At 37.3% G+C, this 20,617-nt stretch overlaps 1 protein-coding gene across 6 annotated transcripts in view; it reads left to right on the top strand.

Annotated features, from left to right (window-relative positions):
• The window catches only part of LDAH (lipid droplet associated hydrolase), a 114,398-nt gene that overhangs the window by 41,044 nt on the left and 52,737 nt on the right, over positions 1 to 20,617 (top strand). For all 6 annotated transcript variants that reach the window (XM_053974093.1, XM_053974096.1, XM_053974094.1 and 3 more), the window contains one exon: positions 7,856 to 8,025. In XM_053974093.1, coding sequence (XP_053830068.1) covers positions 7,856 to 8,025 — 170 coding nt within the window. The remainder of the gene's footprint in view (positions 1 to 7,855; positions 8,026 to 20,617) is intronic.

The following is a 20,617-nucleotide window of genomic DNA, read 5'->3' as shown; positions in this document are numbered from 1 at the left end:
TGCAGCAGAGAATAGAAGATAATAATTTTGAAGGGTTCTTATAATCCATCAGTTTTGAGGGATACAGATGAAAGATGGAAAAATGTCACGCTTGCCTAATTGGATCATTTACTCCTTAAAAAGGATGTTGTTGTCACATAATTTGGATCTGGGTATTAAATTTGACATTTCTGTGGAAAAATGAACATAGAAACCTACATTTCTCTTTATACTTCTATTGAAACAGTGTCATCCAAGATGAATATTCACAAGGGCAAAGAAATAGACTAAGTTTACTGAATGCCATCCTAATGCCAGTTATAGGAGCTGGTGAAACAGGAAGTGCATTACTGTTGTTTTGGTATTGTTCTGAAGAGTCATACTTAATTGAACATGTCAGTCTTGGTTGATACCACAGTACTGAATAAAACTTTTGGATGGATTTTCAAGAAAAATTTGGACTGGCCTAGCAAATTAAAAGTTACAGCTTGAATTCAGTAGAAGCATCAAACACTTCAGAAAATGTCACCCATCAATCTGTCCAATCACTGTGAAGTACAGATTCTGTATTGTAACTTGGGCTGTTGTATAACTGCCCCTCTCAACTCCCTGCTTTTTCCCTTTTCTTTCTCTTAGTATCATGGTGTGCACCTTCTCATTTTCTCTTACTTTGAAAATAATTCTTTTTATTTCCTGTCTGTGAAATAACATGGGTTGTCTTCCTTGGCCAGCTGTCTTACTCTGCTCTAAACTCTGGCTCTCCCTTGTTTGCTCTGTCTTTCTTTCTCTATTTGTATCTGTTTAAACTTCCCAAAGTTTTGAAGTGCTATTTTCAATAGGTGTGACTGTTGGACTTGCCTACTGTGGTGCAGCACCTCATTAGTCATAACCGATGGAATCAATGCCCGTGAAGTGATACTCACCTATTTTTGTTGCCTTCAATACTCACACAATTTCTGCTGTCCTTTCCTTACCATCTGTGCTATACCTCCCCAGTCTTGGTGGTGTGCAGAACCTCATTAGTCTGGTTTTCTGCTGTTGTTAATCTGTATAAAAGTAAGTTGTGTTGAAGTGTGCAGTTTTGTTTGTGTGGGTGACTGGGGGGCATTGACACAGCCTTGTACTTGACTTCAGTGTGTCCAGAAACAAAAAACATAGCATGGACAATCACCTTCCCAGGGACTCAGACCTCTTTGTTTTTTGCCCCATGAGGTCATTTTATGTTGGAAGTTCAGATCTGCTCCTGTACAGTGATGGGTCTCTAGCCTGTATGCTGCAAAGTGTGGAGTTTTTTTTGTAAGTTTGTTTTATTGTTTGTTTTCTCTCATTATAATACAATGCTGAGAATTCTTAGGGATTGCACTTCCTGCAATTATTCAGCTTACTGACTATAAAATGCAGTCATTCAAATACAGAAAACTTTTAATATATACATTATGTAAAACACCCATATAACATTTGCTTTTTGCTCATTAAAGTGCTTGGAATGGAGATGTTGATTGGTGTAGAACTGCATAATAAAACACGTTTTAATGATGTTTGCCTTGCATTGGAGACAACTAACAAAATTCTGCTTCAAAGTTTGTACTGTTCTTTCATAATTACTTGATAATAGTTACTCTGAACAGAGGGAAACAAGACTGGGAATGTAAAATAAAATAAGTTTCTAAGAGATAATTTTAAAAGTTCAGGGTGCTTCTGTATGCTTTTAATAAAAGTCTGGGGTTTAGTACTTGTCATGTTTATTAGTTCATTCTGTCAGACTACTCTTGTACTAATTTAATTACAATATAGCTTCCTTTGAAAAACATATTAGGTGTTAAACAAGTGTCCCAGCAATAGGTGTGTAGAAAGCAAAGGAAATCAGTAGTTCAATTTGTAAAATAAGGCCTTGTTATTTTTTTTTAGTAAAGAAAATAATACATATGACCACTTCAGTGTCTTGAGTAAATGGTAATTTATTTGTGGAGGATACCTTTACAAAAAGTAATTGCTCTAATAAACACTAATGAGTGGTGTGTTTATATTAAAAGTTTCATGAACAGTTCCTGAGGGTGCTAGGGCCAGACTAAGGTCTAAGGGTTAATCTAAAACACAATGCTTTAAGACCTGGTCCTTGGTGTCAGGAGGAGTTCTTCAGTATTTATTTAGCATTCTTTCAGGGTTTCCATCCTATTTCATTGGCATTTTTTTGCTTGCTGATACAAATTATCCATGGTTCACTAATCAAATAAAAGATTGAGTGAAGCAGTTAGGCTTTGAGCAATATATCTTTAGGGGATGCCCATACTAGACCCACAAACCTTAAGTCTCAATTTTTAAGCTTACAGTTCTATTTTAACACTTTCAAAATGCATGGTTCAGTTTTTAGGAATTATTGTCTTTTCCTATGAGGAAAAAAAGCAATCAAATTATTTATTTAATTTCCAGAATTAGACTTCATATTATGCACACCATTTTAACAGCTAAGCTAAGTAATTTGGTTAATGTTTCTGCCTGTCACTACATAAAGGAAAAAATAAAAACTTTCCAGGTGTTGCTTCATCTAAACATAAGTTATTCAGTCAAAACTACTGCTGCTTCCACCAGTGTCTGTCTGTGTGTTTGCGGTAGAAAAAAGAGGTGGTATGTAAAGTCTAAAACACTTGGCTCAATATGTTGGTTTTACTTGGGTATTTGGTGGAGATGCAGAGGAATTTATATGTCTTTGAGCTACCCCACTCGTTCAGTCTCCAGACACTTACTTGTCCTTACCCTGCAAAAGGTCCAGTTCTGAAAATTCTTGACCACACAAGTTTATAGAAGTGATTGCTTGAAGTTTGTCCTTAGATATCCTGCTACCACTTCTTAGAGTCAATGGTCCATGGAAGAGGAAGATACAGTGCAGGTAGACCAGTGGTTTTTACCTCCCTTTCCTTCATTACATGTAATTGCAGGTCAGCTTTCCTCATGGTTCCTTACTTGTTCAGGAGTAATTTGGAGGCCTTGTTTATGAGCTGATCTTGGGAGATTCTTCGAAGTCACTCCATGACAAGTGGACAAGTGTTCATATGTACTGAGCTCAAATACTCAGTCACCTGTTGTGACCAGGGCAATTCGGAGTTTGGACATGTAAAATTAGGGAAGTACAAAGGTGTGCAGAAATTTAAAGGTCCTGTTAGAAAGTCAGGCCTCCAGTATCTTTTTGAATCTTCCAGTAAAAAAAAGTCTATGATTCAGCAGACTTTTTAATGAAAGGCTAACTTTTATGAATTGGCAACCTCAAGTCTGCTCATATAAATGCTAGACTTTTTTTCTGCATAAGAATTTCCCTTGCATACACAGCAGAAAAACAAACAAGCACAATTCTCTGTTATTTCCCTGAAAACCAAAGTCCTCTTCCCTAGCAATATTAACTTGTCAAGTAATCTTAGAGCAAACACTTTATTTTAATCTATCATTGTTTTCTGCCTGTAGTTTTAGCAGAGGTTAGAAAAAGAGATTCATTAAAGTGATGGCACATTTGTTTTTCCAAAAGCACATCCGAAAATTAATGCTTTGCCAAAAAAAAAAAAAAAAAGAAATACAGTATTTCTTTTAATACACCAGTTACATAAAGTCTTAAAATCATGTCTTAGCCCAGATGGGGTGTTTGTAGCATAAGGTACAAGTCGTATAATCTCTACTATCTGAAAACTGCTTAAATGAGCTCTCCTTCAGCCATGGCATGTATTCCACACCTGAGGTGAAGTCACTCTGGTCTCTTCTTTGATGTAGAGCCATTGGAGTGCTGACTGCCAGTGTGTTTGTGCAAGTCTGTTTGCTTATACAAAGAACCCATTTAAGCTTCTCCACCCAAGAAATTCATGTTGATTTTGGATAATCCCTGGGTGATTTTATTCTGTAAAATAAATAAATAAATCTTTCAGACTTGTGATGCAGCCCAGCTCTTGCACATTTTGGACTATTACAAGTGTAGCATTTGTGTTGGGGAAACATGAAGTGACACGAGGCGTGGGCAATTTTATGTTTGTCCAGATGTCAAATAGGATGTCTATTTCAGTACAGGGTTATGTGACACTGGAGCTTCACCTGAGGAGTGTGGGGTTGGTCCATGATGAGAGTTTTGCATGGGAATTACCAGTTCCCACACTACATGCTCATTCCCCAGTGTGGCTTCTCTAGGAATAGTGCCAAGATGATTGGCTTTGGCAATAAACCACTATTTCAGAAGAAAAGGAAAGGTTGTATTAAACAGCTGAAACAATTCTCTGGGGTCAGCCTTGGCTGTCAGGACTGACTGGCAGTCTCAGAGAGGTTCTCTGTGTGTGCAACACAGGTCAGTAGCCGAGGGAATCAGAGCATCTTTGCTTTGAGTGTGTGAGCAGGGCTGCTCTGAGGGTGATTTGGCCCACAATAGAATGAGTGTCCATGATCATCATCAATCACATCTGACCCATCCATCCAATTAAAAATCGCTTCTGCAGGCTCAACTCTCCCTGGCTCCCTTAAGGAAATACTGGTGCACAGGCTTGAATTGAGTGTTCTCAAGTCTGGCCAAATGCAAGGAGGAAAAAGCCATTGTTTTCACTTTATTCTCAATCCCCAGCCATGTCCTTCCTCAGGGTTCTTGCTCTGACAGCACAGCTGGTTCTGAACAGGCCCATTTCTACTGAAGCCAATGGGTTTGGGTATGTTGGCCAGAATGTCTATTTATTAGGTATTTAATAGGTAAATAACATTAAATTAGGTATGTAATGTCTTAGCTAATTAACTGTATTTGTCTAACATAGTTAATCTAAACTTGGAAAGTACTGAGATGGGCCTAGACTGTCTCTGCTGTGCTATTTATTAATTTCATGGCAGCAGTCTTCAGCAGCCCTTTTTAGCAGATGCTGAATTCATGTATGGAAAAGCCATTAACCTCATGAGACTGAATAATACAAATAAAAATTTGTCTTGTTCCCTGCTTGGGTTTGGGGGTTTTGTGAACCATGAAAAGTTCTCTACAAGATTTGTACACCTACTTTGCCTCATTTTCCTGTGCTTTAACTGGAAAATAAGCTGAAAATACTTATTTTCAATAATTGAAATGAAATGTAAAGCATTAAAAGATGTGCTGATAAACTACTGAGATGGTAGGGCCTGAGTGAAACAGTACGGAAATTATAGCAAATTATTATCAGGGATTATTTACTCACTCAACCCAACAGTATATATGTTACCAACACATATATCTTACAATAAGTGTTGTAATACATATATACTCAATATAATTTACTCCTTCACTTGTTGCTCTATCTAGTGGGCCATCATGTTTCTACTATGCTGGCATTTTTTGTGTTACATATACCTGTAATTAGACTTGGGATGTAGACAACCTATTCCTACATGAGGCTGAGCTGCTGTGTAATTTAATGTAGGAATGGCAACTTTTGCTAAAAGTAGAAACTAAATTTAAAAACAGTGGTTTTGCCTTAGGGGTTTTATTTAGGGTTTTGGAAAATAGAACAAACACTTTGTTTTCCATTACATGTGGAAAGCCTAATAAACAAAATATCACTTCTCATCTAATTTTGCATTCCTTGGGTGTATTTTGGTAAACCCTTTTTTGTTTTGAGTAAATTGCTCTAAATTATGCTGGGATACAGTCATTGGTAGTTTTAGCAGAAATACTAGTTTAACTGAAGAGCAACTTTGTTGGGACCTTGATGGTAATTATTTAAACTCAGAAAAGATCCATCTTGAGCAATTATTTTGCTTATAAAGGGTATGTTTCATACACATGATAAAAGGTGATGTAGTGCCAGGCCACTTGAGCTACCAATTAGTTCTGTCACTATCAACCTCCCAATAGCTTCGCTACAGCAGTGTTAGTCATCTTTAGTATTTGAGGTTACTGTCCAGTTGCCGTGAAATTTACTGTGTATGAATTAAAGCACTGACAGCCATAATTTGATACATGTTGTTCACAGTCATAGGCAGTTAACTCACAGTTGCCTCTTTCCTCAAGTAGGTGCAGAACAATCTGAAACAGAACTATGATTCTGACTTTCTTGTACAGTTGTTTTCCAATGTATTTCAGTCTTTTTAATGTATTTATCTTTACAGTGTCTTTGCCTGATAGACACTTTCTTCCACATCTATTTTTCACACAGGGGACTGTTGCAGAGCTCATCAAAAGACACCAAGTGGGAAGTTAAACACCTTACTGGGCCAGTTAGGGCTATGTGTGCACTCTGTTAGCTGCTCCTGAGTTGTTAGAGGTGGGTGGCTTTTGCCAGGAACCTAGGAGCCATCTGTGGGACCATGGCTCAGTAACGAGCTGGTCCCCAGTGTGTGTCCAAATTATTCTGCCAGGAGGTTTAGCTTACTTCAGGCTAAAACTGCACTGCAAGTCAGCCTGAAGGAGCATAAAAGCTCAGAGGTTTAATCTGTAGTATGAAACTGAATCCTGAGATAATAGCACAGATTTAAGTGATACTAGTACCACTCCATCTCATCTAGGTAAGCTAGGGGCATGCATTCCTTCATTCTTTCTGTCTCTTTTCTATTACTCTTCTTTTTAGTATTTCTTCTTACAGTCATGTCAGTAGAGTAGTCCAGCAAAAACTGCAGTAGTGTATACTTAATTAGTGTTTAATTGTGGATGTAACAGCCTGGTCAGAGAGCGAGAAAACTAGTAAGTTCTCCCAGAATCGGTTTGTGAGACTTTAGGGAGTTAAAGATAAACAATGACAGCTTGTTAGTATAAATAACCTGCAGGTATTGTTTTCCTACTCTCTGTTTTCCTGTTTTTCTTAAAGATTGTTTATAAGAAGGGCATTTTGTTAATTAGCCAATCAGGTGAAATGTGTTGATTAATTGACCAATCTGGTCTGTCTGTATCAGAACAGTCTATAAAAAGAGAGAATTTTGAAGTAAAGCAAGATGCTGTGCAAACCAGCCTTCTGGTGAGTCTGTGTCATTTCTTACTCAACAGTGACATTTAGTTTAGTGGGTAAAGCACTTTTCTAGCAGATGAAAGAGCTGTGAACCCCCTTAGACTGGGGAACTTCAGATACACGTCACCATTGTAATAAGCAAGTTAAAGATGCCTGAACTGGTGTATATTTTTACAGACACCAGTTCAGTTTGTCTTGTTGACTGGCTATGAAGCAAGGAGCTAAATCCTCATCATGAGAGATTGCCCAAGCTCCTTTAGAAGGTCCCTGGCAAAACAGGATTGAAATTGTACAGTAATTTAGAACCATGAAGTGCTAACTTGATTTTCCTCTTTGCAGCTGAATTGACATTGATAAGAACCTGCATTAACAGGGATATTTTATGTAGGTGCTGGTGTTCTGTGTTGACACATAGGCATTTCCTATTTTTCCTCATTCCATGGGACATTTTTGTGCATCTTTAATACAGGAGATTTTGAATATCTGAAGGTTGCTAGTGCATGATGACATATATGGTAGTTTGTCTTCTGTGGGGCGGGACTCATTCCTGGGCAGTATTGCTGTTGTAGGTCCTGATCTCCCAATGTAAAGTTGGATTGATTTAAGTTGATCCAATGCCCTGAGTTTGGTCTTGTTCTGAATGAAGGAGATCAGAATAGTGGATGATGTGCTATGAAATCTCCACGTGTTTACATATCTTATGCTGATTCCCAAACTACACATAAGGCTTTATATCCTGTGCATGTGATTTATCAGTCTGTATTTTCCAGTAGTGGTAACTGAAAATTAAATTTTTAAGTCTGGTGAGGGGTTTTTCTTGTGTTTGGTTTATTTGGTTTTTTTTAAATTAATACATGTTTTTATTTCAGTGTTCTACAGAAGAGGGGCAAAAAAGAGACATGCCTGAAATTTTATTCACTGAACCAAAGGACTCCTTTTCTTTTATGTTTCAGACACAGATATTAAGGAGCTAGAGGATGTTTTTGGACTTAACGGACAAGTAGAGCATAAGCTGAACTTCCTCAAAAAGAATGTATCAAAAGATATAAAGCTGGTACTGATTGCTCATTCTATTGGTTGCTACATCACCCTGGAGATGATGAAACGAGCATCAGAACTTCAGGTACATGAACCTTCTTGAATGGGAGTTGCTTTATCAGCAAAGCAGTGCATGTGCTCAGCCTGTGGGTAATGCCATGTATTTCTTGTGGAAACTCTATTTTGTTATACACAAACAAACAAAAAAATGGCTTGATCCTAGTAACATAATACAGCAGATTGATGTAATTCTGAGTCTGAATTTGGATCTTTAATGCCCTTGGAATATAAATAATTAATAATGGTGAGACATATATTTATGACTTCCTTGTTGTCATCTTTAAATAATTTATAAGCAAATCACCAGACGTTTGGCAATTGCATTATGTGTTACACTAAAAATTAAGATTGGTAGTGAATTTTATAGTGGTCTCTTATCTTGAGGCGAACTGATTGCTGGTTAGACATGGGAAAATGTATGGGAATGAATAGTAATATAAATTGTGAGTAGTACTACTATGAAAGACATTGATTTTAAAATTTAATACAAATATCACTGCTTCTGCAATTCAGTCTTGGTTTGTGTAACTCAATGAGAGTGAGAGCTGTAACTGCATTCTCTGTATATCTCAACATTTTTCTTTGTCCCTGTGAAGCAGTAAGAAGGCTGAAGCCGGACCATATCCTTGCCCTCTGTAAATGGCAAACTGCTCAGTACTAACTGTCTGTTAGTGGCTGATAAATGGAAAATAGGGAGTTTTTATTCTTAAACATTCACACTTACTAAATGATTGCTTCTTCCTTTATTTTATAAAATCTTCGGTGGAAGGAAGTTCCATGTTAGTGATGACATGAAGTCTGGGGTTAATATATGCACGTGGTTAATACATGTAATGTATGTGATTAATATATGCATATCCACTGCTTCATAACCATTTCCACTGCACATCTAACTTCTTCTTCCTTTAAAGGTAAAAGGGACTAAAAATGTGAAACATGAGGATAACCTGATATATAATAATAGCAAGCATATTTCACTTTGTGATTATAAACAAGAATATTTTTGAGAGAAATTTTGCATATTTTCAGAAAGGAGCATTCTAGAAAATATGTGCATTAATTTGTTCAAACGTGCCAACTTTTTGGGGGTCAAAATCTGTAGTCTTTATTGCTCAAATGATTTTATCTGCTTTCAATTAAACTAAAAATTGTTGAGTAACATTTTTACACCTGGCTCACCGGATGCTGGCAGCTTTTTGTCAGTATTTTGAAATATAGGGATCTTTGGGACCCTCTTAGACCTCATGGTGCACTGTGTGCATAAAGTTAATATATGACAAGCTACATTTAAGATGCATTCAACAATAGAAAATATTTGTGTAAGCCGGAGTATTGTGCAATCTTTGTCCCTTTGCCAAAAATAAGTTAACTCTTAGGTTTTATAACATATGAAGTGTGATAATAAGAAACTTGTGTTTCCATCTCTCCCTTTATTTTTACTGGAATATTTGATTCCCACAAGATTTTGAGCATATGTGTATTTTAGTAGCTAGATCATTTGATTTTATATTTGTGTAGTTCTTGGTGATATTTTTTCATTATATGAATTTTGGGTTTGGTCTTTAAATTCTCTGCTTTGCAAAGAGCCTTTCATTATTTACAATTTATTATTCTGAGCTAGAGGTTAATTTGTTATATTTTTTATTCAAATAATCAGTAAACATTTATATTTGGAATGTATGTTTAGCAGATTTGATTTTTAGAATCACAGAGTCATAGAATTGTTAAGTTTGGGAAAGATCTCTAAGGTCATTGAGTCCAGTTGTTAATGCAGCACTGCTGTGTTCAGCACTAAAGCATGTTCCCACAGTGGCACATGCACATGTTTCTTGAGCACTTCCAGGATGGTGATTCTACCACTTCCCTGTGCAGTCTGTTCCAGTGCCTGACCCCGCTTCACTGAAGAAACTTTTGTTTCACAATTTAAAGCTCTTCCATGGTTCAACCATATACAGACTATATTGTCCCTCCCTTAGCATGCATGAAAAGGAGAAAGTACATCCCCTTCTCTCTCCTCCTTGGTTCCTCTTCAGCTGTCAGTTTTCAGAGAATCACAATCATCAAGGTTGGAAGAGATTTTCAAGATCATCAAGTCCAGTCATCAACCCAGGACCACCATATTCATCTCTAACCCATATCCCCAGGTGCCTTATCCAGTATGCCTTTTCAACACTTCCATAGACAGTGCCTCCACTATCCCCCAGGGCAACTTATTTCAATGCCTAACCACTCATTCAGTGCAAAAAAGATTTCTAATAGCTAATCTGAATGTCCCTTGGTACAATTTAAGGCCATTTCATCATATGTTTTCACGTGAGACCAACCCCCACATCATTGCAGCATCCTTTCAGTTGTAGAGGTCTCCCCTGAGCCTCCTCTTCTCTGGACTAAAAAACCCAGCTCCCTCAGCAACTTCTCATAAGACTTGTTATCTAGACCCTTTACCAGCTTTATTGCCCTTCTTTGGACCCGAATGCTGCTGCTATCTAGGGCCCCTGTGCTCTGCAAGTAAATGGGGTTCTGCGTTTTTTCCTCTTTAATTAGTAGATATGAAACAGGAATTGCCAGTTTATTCCAGCATGAATTCAGTTTTGGAGCCCATCCCTATTTTCCCATTGACTCTCAGGGAGGCTTCCATTGAGGGTTCCTTCAGGAGAGCCACTAACACAAACTTAGTCTTAGGTTGATGCCTTTAACCAAGTCTGATTAGTAGAGAAGGGCACACAGGTTCCATCCATACTTGTAACTAAGTGGGCCTATGGCACAGATTTCAGCAATGGGACAGTGATGTTTGAAACTTGTCTTTAAGTGACTTTCTGGCCCAAAGGAAGCAGCAACTCCCAGCAGCACCCTTGCATGGTTCTGGTCTTGGCTGAGGTCCAGGACTGACGAGGCTCACCCCCAGACTGGGGTGACCCTGGGAGGTGGTAAAGTCTCTCCTCCAACACGGGCCTTCAAAGAAAGACTCAGTAGTCTTCAGTCATCCAGTCTCAAGGTAGTTTATTGCATGTTATCTCAAAGCACACACACTCCCTGACACTCTCTCGGACTCCTTCTCACTCCGCATCTGACCCTCTCTCTGCCTGCCCCAGGGGCTGGTGCCATCTTTTATATCACACATTACGTATTAAATGTTTATCGTTTTTCCCCAATGCCTATCACCTATATTGAACAGTGGCTTACTACTCTAAACCAATCTGTGAGTGCCAACATCACCAAGAACATGGAGGATAGGAAGGAGAAAGGAGGAGGACAGGGCACGCCCAAATCCCTCCATCTTAGAACTTCTGACCTCCATGTACAAAACTCAGACCCCTCTGTACAAGGCCTAAAACCCCCCTGTACAGCACTCAAAAATCCTTCCTTTCACTTTGTGACTACTTCTATTATAATATCTAAACTTTTGTGATTTCTTGTTCTTCCTGCAAGGTTGGTAAATTGTTCCATGGATCAAATTCAAAACGACAGGGGTTTCCGGCTGCCTGCCAGGGTCTCAGATGCTTCTGACCTGGGCCTGGAACATCCAAGAGTGTCTGAGGGACACCTTGGGTTCCAACACAGGACCATTCCCAGTAGTTAGTTTGGATGCTGACATCCTGTTTGGAGGCAGGAGGAGATTCATCCATGTGAGCACAGACCATCCTGTGCCCTCCTGTTCAATGAGAAGCTGCAGAATAATTCCTGGCTGATGATTTATGTCTCACGAGTAACCACAAACACTTTCCAGTTGTCATGGTGGGCTTCAAGTCTTAACAACATTCACCTCTCCATGGGAAGTAGAGCATCCAGATTTTGCCGGACTGCTAAAAAATTTTGGCACTGGGAAGGAAAAAAATCAGCCTCGCTTTGTGAAGATGGAAAATTGCAGTAATGTACAGCTTCCTTGATACTTGCTCTTAACCTCATAATCTTCTTCGCTCTTTATTCAGACAACAGAACTGAAAAATGAGGCTCAGTGACAAAATTATTTTCTCAGTTGTTGGAACATGCATCTGACCATAAATATGCTACATCCTCCAGGCATTCTCTTCTAAAATGCAAATCCTTGCTTGGAGGATTTCCTTGTACTTTACTGGCGGCACTATGGAGTGTTTCCTAAAACACTTCATTTGATCATTAATTTAATCAAAGATTGACAAGTTTCCTTGCTAGTGAAATTCAATCTCTTACAGCATTAGTCTTACATTTGCAGTGATGCTTTTGAAATGCCAACACCTTTGTAGTAGTAAATTAACTCTTGTTAATGAGTACAATATAAGTATTGATCTTCCTGTAAAACTCATTGAAGAGGAAGAGTTTAAAACCTCTGAGTAGTATCAGTTCAAGCAAATTAAATTTCTGTAATATGTAAATCAAACTCATGCATTACTACTGTGTCTCAGTGGTGTGAAGAAATTGTGGGTATTGCTGGAATTTGTTGGTTTCATAAATGATAGCTAAAAACACAGAACTTGGAATAGTTATGCTTTTTAAAACACATTCCTAACTTGGAAACCCTGACTCATCATTTCAGTGCACATACTGATTATTTAGTTTCAGTTGTTGAACATTTGGTTGTGAGTATCGGAAGCACTTTCATAATGTTAGGAAAGAGAAAACTGCCATGTTTTTAAATATGGGTACTGCTACAAGAAAACAAAGTTCTTTACTCTGGAGCTACTGGAAATCTACAGGATCTGTGAGATTGAAAGAGGGGGATTTTTTTAACAGTACAGGCAGTACTAAGCATGTCTGACCTTTGAGAAAGTAGGGAATCTTTTCAGCAGGATAAAAGGAAGGGGGGAAGAATATATGAAAGTAGTGACACTCATTCAGTTTCTATTTTGCTGACATTAGAACCTAAATATGTAATCCAATACTCATGGTGTGACCATTACAGAAAACATCTTCTGAAAGGATGGCAGTGTAGCAGGTAGTGACTAGAAGTTCTGGTGCTTTTTGGAAAGAGAGAAAATATGAAAATATAACCACTCATGAGAGAAAAAGGAATATAAATTTTTATTCCATATTTGAAAGTTTCATTTGATATAATAGCATCTGATTCCAATGTTGATTACCTAAATTAGATGTCATGGTACTTTAAACAAAGTCAATTTATATAGCTGTTGTCTAGGTAAATTAACTTCCAATGGTCTCACTGTCTATTATAAAATATGCTTAGCAAGGCATATTTTTAACCACCTTGAATGCTCCCTTTCAACAGTAAGCTTATCTCAGATATTTTGAAAAGTACAGTGAGACTGCATAAAATAGAGAAATATTATAGAAATATATGTTGAGAGAGGGAGTAATAAATATATTCATTTCTTGTTAGTTGCAGGCCTAAATGAAAAAGTGAAAAAACTCAGCATAAAAAATAAAATGGGTAAGAGACTTACAGTAACACAAACTCAGTGAAAATATTTGTAAAATTATTATACAGGGGAAAAAACCAGATGGCTATGCTTAGCAGGCTTCACAAGGGAATTGGTGCACATTTCAGATAAATGTGTATCTTGTGAAGAAAGCTATGAATTTCTAGGCCATGGTATAAAACTGAACTGAATCTAGTGTTGTTTTCTTCTTCAGTCCATCCATCCATATAAATGAAATACATATTAAAAGAACAAATGGCATTGGGTTCATATACAGCCACCTTCATTCTTCTTTACGTGTTGAGGAAGCAAGAAAACACTTACTCTGACACAATTTTGCACAGATTTAAACATGAATCTAAGTTCAGCTGCCTTCAGTGAGATGAGTGTGTTAATTTAACTTTATGGATGTTTTAAGTTGGTCTCTGAGTTGGATTATTTTTATGAGACAGAGAGAGAGATATGGCAGTTCTATCAATTCTTGGTGTATCAAGTCTTTGGAAGCATATACAAGGAAGCCCAGGCGATCTGAGACAGCAATTGGAATAAAATATGCTTTGATTGACAGCTTACACATTACAGAGTCTGCAAAATCCACCTCGGAACTCTGGATAATGCTTCAGGCAGTATCAGTAATTCTGATGGAGCAGGCAGTAAAGCAGCAATAGGAATGTTGGGCATATGCAAATGTTCTGCAGCTCACTCGCCTGGAAAAAGAGAGTAGTGCAGATGACTTACTAAATCTAACCAAACAAAATAAATAAGATACTGTATCTTTGAAACATCAAAGAAGTTGCTACAAAGATTTGTAGAAAGTTTTTTTTTCCTAAAAAAGAAAATATGAAAAAACCTTCACATGAAAAGCTAAGGCAAATATAAAACATCCTCTCTATTTGGGTGGGAGGCTGCAAAGTAAGGAGATGGGTTCATGACAAACAAAGGTTTTTAAGGGAAATACTAACTTTTGGCTGAGACACTCATAAAAGGCTTGGATTTAAAATTTCAACAAACCTTGAAAACACCATCGGTGAAAGGCTGATAACTGCAGAATGAGGCTGAAAGTGTCAGCTCACCCAAGAGACTGCTAGCAACCATTATTTTCACTGGCTTGATGACAGACCCTAACCCTGAGGGATCCAGTTATATTCTCTTCTACCTTTCCCCTTCAAAAAAAAGCTTTAAAAATGTAAACAGTAAGAAAATGCAGCAGTCAACAGGCAGATGACCTCTTTTGTATAACTCTCAAGGGACACTGCCTTTGTCAGTAGGAGCAGGCACTTTCCATTCCCATGTGCTCTGTAGGTCTGCTAGAAATTACTTCACAGGCAAACAACCCCACCTTGTAATATAGCGAACAAAAGATTGTGAAGTGTCTCAAGGATGCAAAAAAATAAATTTAAGAAACTTAAAATTAAATGAGATAAACCCTGTTGAAGGTGATCCAACTCTTAAGATGTGACATGCCTGAGGGAATTTTAAATTTTGAACAGTTTGCCATGTGTATCCATAGTGTACCTTGTGTGGTTTTTGAAGTGGGTGAAACAGGTAGGTATAACCTGCTCAATCCTAGGTCTTTATGGAGAATAATGGATTACATATACTTCAGTACTCTCCTGAGTCAAGAAAATTTGCCTTCCAGAAGTGTTGAAAATGAGATGAGATTGGTAAATAGCAGAGTTACAATTTTTGCAATTAAAAGACAGGCTTGACAAAATCAGCAATGCTGTATCTGTCAGCTAATTACCAAGCAGATGAATAATAGTTTCTGTTTTTAACACTGATCACATTTTAGGAGTGAGGATTCAGAGTTAATAAACAGCATTGCCCTGAGATTTCCTTGTTTGGACCACAAGCCTGCGATTAGAAGGCCTGAGAAAAAGCTTAATTCCTGAAATTTTCTGTGAAAAATTGTGTTTTGTTCATAATGTTCACTTCAACTTCTCTCAACTTGTTTAATATACTGGTTTACTGCTCAGTTAAATATAAAAATAATATGAAAAGCAAGATTTGACCTGTGCTAATTCAAAGAAGGAAAACTTAAGAACAATAATTTTGATTTCAAGAGACTTTATTTTTTTCATAACATTGTGTTTATTTCACTGCTAATGAAACATCTGATTTCAAGTGTATGTAGTCAAAATGCTAATACACTTATAAAAATTATTTTTTCTAGGAAGTTAAAAGACATTAAAGTAGCCACATGTACAAACAGAAAAGAAAGAAAAATAAACTGAAAAGTGGAATCGGTGATCATTCATCAGGAATCCAAAGTAAAACATGAGAATTAGGCGGAAATGAAGGACTAAAAATAAAAATATGGTTAAAATGGTAAATGGCAGAATAACAGGATTTACTAAGTACTGTGAATTTTTGCAGATTTGTTAATAAAATCTTGTTATTTTGAATCTCCAGAAATTTAGATTCAAATTGTAATAACTAACTGCAATGATTGTATAAAAATGAGGGAATTGAAAGCAAGAAGTGAGTTTCAAAAACAATTAGGATTTATGGCATATGTTTTAAGAAGAGCTCAACTCAACACCCTTCTACAAGCCAGATTTCCCCAAGAACATTTTATGCTGGGAGGTGAGATCTTTTGAAATTCTGCAGACGTGTGTGCATAGCTCTTGAAAATCAGAGTCATCTCTTTGGAGAATTGGACCAAATGATTGGAATTCAGTATATGTTGCACATAGCTTGAAATTTTTCTGGTTTTATACTGCAGTTAATGTGCTTTTACAGAAGACAACAGAGCCAAAAATCTAGCAGTTCTCATGCTGTTTTAATAGTAGGTGAAGGAGATCACCAAACACAGCCAGTTAGGACATTAAAGAGTTGTTCATGAAAGGAGCAGGTGAAGGGATATTGTGGAGTTTCTGAACATAGACTCCGCAAACGTCGTTATGCTTTGAGCTCAGCTTTAGCTCTAGTAACCAATATCTGTTCCTAGAAGCTCTATATTAAAATGGAATTTCACTGCCAGTCTAGAGCCCTCAGCAAAGAAGTTGAGCTACTTTGTCAGCTCTTGCCTCATGTTATATATGGTACAGTTGCTCAGGCAATGAGGAAGGACTTGGCTTGGAACTTTATAAAAGAGGTTACTGAAGATGGACAGGGTTGTAATTGCAAATATTTCCTACTCTGCCATCATTTGTTCATTGCACTTGATCCATGGCGAAGCCTAGGGGTACTTCTGCTGCATTGGTTTCTACCCAAGAGTGGTTTGTCCTGTTTGAAGAGTTCACTGCAGGAGTGAAAGGAATCGGAAAACGACACAAACTTCATACAAAACAGTTATAACATCTCTGAGCTTAGATAGCACATCCACTGCATGGAGGGCATTTTTAATACCCTGTGGAATTAAGTTCAGGCAAACGCTGGAGAATTTTTTTCTGTGTCTCTTTAGTAGTTCATTGATTGCTGATTATTTTAGGGGAGTTTTTGCCACCATTGATCTTTTCAGATACCTGAGGATGTGTTCCATGACTATAAGCCTGTCTTTAGGGAACTAAATCAAGCCCTAGATTTCTTCTTAGGAATCCCCATCTGTACTCTTATGGCTGAAGCTATCTTCAAAATTAAACGTAATAGAAGTCCACTTACTTTTCTATTTGTTTCAATGTGTAAGCGTTTGAAATACTTAATTTCTGGTGTTTGGGTGCAAGTCTACTTATCTGTGGCATTTTGTGAAAAAAACTCATTTGAGTTTGCTCTTTTATGTGGAATTGAGTGTTAAATATATATTTAAGCAGAAGTCTAGGAAGGACAATGTATTTAATTAACTTACTTCCTTTGAAGTCCTGTAAGGAAGTTGAATTGATGTTAATGAAAATATGCTTTTAATAACTTTGTTACAACATTTTTAGTCACTGGAAAATTTTAAGAACATTTTGCTCCATTTCAAATTCCAAAACAAAGCATAGTTTTGTATAAGGAGCAGAATTCACCAAGTCCTAATTGTTCTTGAAAACACTGAATTTCTGCTCCTATGTTTTAAAACAGTAGTATGACTACTGCAAGTGTATTTTACTGAGATGGAAGGTACAAACCACAGTTTTCAATAAATATAATTTAAATTGTGACCTTTAAATGTGAGCTGGCATGGCTCAGACTTTTTGCCTGCACTGGCAATTGAAAGATATTCTGCAAATTCTTGTTCTCAGTTGAACTAAAACCCTTACTTACCTGATGACCAGTTTTATTTATGTGATAAGTTAGAAATGATAATTTTTCTCTTTTAGCAGATTCCTGCATATATTCAATTTGCCATAATAATTAAGGCTAGTGATAGTCTGTAGTATTGCACAGGAAGGAATTTTCTATTTTTCCCTTACTATTTAAAATCCTTACAATTCTGGAAAGATGAAAGCAAGGATGGAAAAATGAGCTGAGAGAATTCCTAACTCCGTTCTCTCTCTTTTTACCTTCCTCTGATACCCTGACAAGAATTTGGGACGTAAGTTCTCTCTCAGAACTCAAATATTCATGGTTTCTTTTCATTCTCTGACAAAAATACAAAGTTCTGCTCAGTGTATACTTCCTGATTCACTCATCCTGTTTTTCACTGATATCACAAGGCAGAACCTTACTGTTCTTTCTTCAGCGTACATCATTAAGCCGCTAAGCAAGCCACTTTAATTAGTTAAAATGGTAGGGGCCTGAACTTCCAATATTCAATACCAGCTTAGCTTGTCTAACTCCTAACCCTTTGAGCTGAGAAGGACTATGGGTCTGGTTTGACTGGATGCCTTTGTGAGGGCTGACTCAAGTGAGTGGTAAAATAAACCCCTTCCAAATGTCTTGAGTGGAACACTTAAAAATAGAAGTCTAGGGATCTCAAGGCACTGATGGAAAATCATGGCCTTTCCTTTTCATCAGCAGAATGGGATTTTAATTGTAAAGCTGGTTTCTCATTTACTTTGTTCAGCCCCATTTCCTTAAACTGAATGGATTGTCATTGAGATTTATTGGTAGGTACGGCTGTACATTGATGGCTGTGAAAGCAGTTGTTTCAAGACAACACAAAGTCTGATTCTTAATGTTTTCTTTTGGTTGAGCCACCTCTTCACTTTAAGGGCACATTGCTGGTTCATCCTGAGTGGTAAATGTGCCAGAGAATGTGTACAAAGGTCACATTTGCCAGTCCCTGTGCCATAAGGGTACCTGTAGATGCAATGTGGTGATCTCATGGGAGTGCTACATTGAAAAAAACCCCACCCTGTTCTTCCAAAATGAAAACGGAAAGAATTTCTGCTGGAAAGTGGCAGCTGCATTCTGACATTCATGTAATGGGAGCAACTGAAAGCTTTATGGTGTGTAACTGTGACACTGCATTCCAACATAAGCTTCTCCCTGCCCTTCTTCCAACCAATAAACTATTCTTCCTCTCTTTTCACTCTCACCCCTCCTAATCTTCTTCTGTTTATATGCTTTAATCATAATAGCAACAAATCCATCCCTGCTGGTATTATCACACCGTTGCAAATTTTGGCCGTCTCCTTTGGCACTTCCCTTGTAGATGGAATGACATTGCCCACTTTGATGGGGCTTAATTCTCTATGTAAAATACTGCCCTGTCAATGAATATTTTCTCTATTAAACTATTTTCAGTCCAACAATAAGATACAGATTTTTGGGAGAACAGTTTTCTCATTTTTACCTTAACCCATAAAAAGGCTTTTTTTTTTTTTTTTTTTTTTTTTTTAATTCAAACATTTTGGGCAAGTTTTCAGTTACCCAAATATTTGTAGTACAGAGTAATTTGCATTTCAGCCCTGTGAGACTTATAAATGTAATGAACAGTCTGTGTGTTTAATATTTTTTATATTTATAATAATTTGCAAATAGTTCAGTATGTAGAGCTGACCTGTTGAAAAATAGTTTGCAGTGTCTGTAGAGAATACTTCTGAGACTTTTGTGTATTTAGCAGAATTCTGGGCTTCAGCTGGAAAAATTCTAGGAGTACTTCTTACTGGAAAATATTTCAAGTAATGTGAAGCAACAGATAGTTTTTTCCTGTGCCATGACCCAGTTGTAAGGTGAGGTATGGAAAGTCCCTCTCCTATTGCTATAAAACAAGTTTCAGCATTGGAAGTCAAGTACACAGAAAATACTGATACCTGCTGAAAAGTGTGATTGAAAGTATACTTGCTTCAAACGAAATTGTCAAAGGTCTCAATTTACTTGTCAATCCAAGAGATTAATCTCTAACTACTTTGATCAGTGTTTTATGGCAGCCATGGTCTTCATCTGTCTATCCAAGAATAGATAAGAGAGTCTTGGTTTCTAGAGCTGGGAATATTGTTTCTGGTGATATCTGCATGGAGTGTAGGCTGTCACATTTAATCTCTGGGAAATAGTCCTTTGATCAGAATTTATTCATGGGGCAGAATTAGGAGATATTAAATTAATGAACATTTTGCCATGAGTTTCAACAGGAGCACTATCACACACCCATCTGTAGTGTAGGTGCAGTCACAGATCACCAGGAGTACTCAAAGGGGTGTTGGGTACAGTCTTATCAGGGCTCTTCTTTTTGGTTACTGTGCTTGTGATCACTGTTGTCAAAGGTGATTTCTTACTCTCAGTAGCTGAAGCTGGATACTGCTGAGATTTCCATGCCTCTCACTTGCTTATCCTCAATTACCTTTGTCCCATTCCAGTTCTTTTTTAATTAAACTCTGCAGAGCAACTTGTAGTATTTTCCTAATAATACAGCACAAAGTTAATACTGTAGAAGCCTGATGGTGATTCATGTTTTAACAGGACTCTTCATATGGAGAGTCCAATGAGTTCGGATGCAGGACTCCAGTGCATAAGGCTCAGAATCAAATTTATGCTAAGTCAGTGGAAAGTGGCCTTAAAGTAGACATAAATTTAGTCACACCTCACCTTGGTGCAAATGACACTCAGATCCACATACTTAAGGATGTAATCATTGTACCCAGAACTGTATTTGTCATTACACTGGAGATCATGGTTTGAAATGCAAATACATTAACAAAAATGCTGGTCCTTGAATTTTGTTTCCATTCAAGTGGAACTGCCAGGAAGCACTGGAGGCTTGGGGTCTTATAGGTGTACTTCAATAAAATTGGATAATGTATGTTAAATAAAAAAGGTGCCAGGACATGGAAAAACCATGTGATCACTGTAGAGTATTTTAAACAGATGCAAATTTTGCCTGCTATATATATCATCAGGTAGAAGCTGAAAGAAAATAGTAAAAAAATAAGCAAAAGTTTTAATCCATTTGAAAAAATG

This window comes from Vidua macroura, chromosome 3 (assembly GCF_024509145.1).
Source record: "Vidua macroura isolate BioBank_ID:100142 chromosome 3, ASM2450914v1, whole genome shotgun sequence".
In the NCBI taxonomy this organism is placed as follows: Eukaryota; Metazoa; Chordata; class Aves; order Passeriformes; family Viduidae; genus Vidua; species Vidua macroura.
The sequence above is the reverse complement of the archived record's forward strand: the minus strand, read 5'-3'. Positions and strand labels throughout refer to the sequence as shown.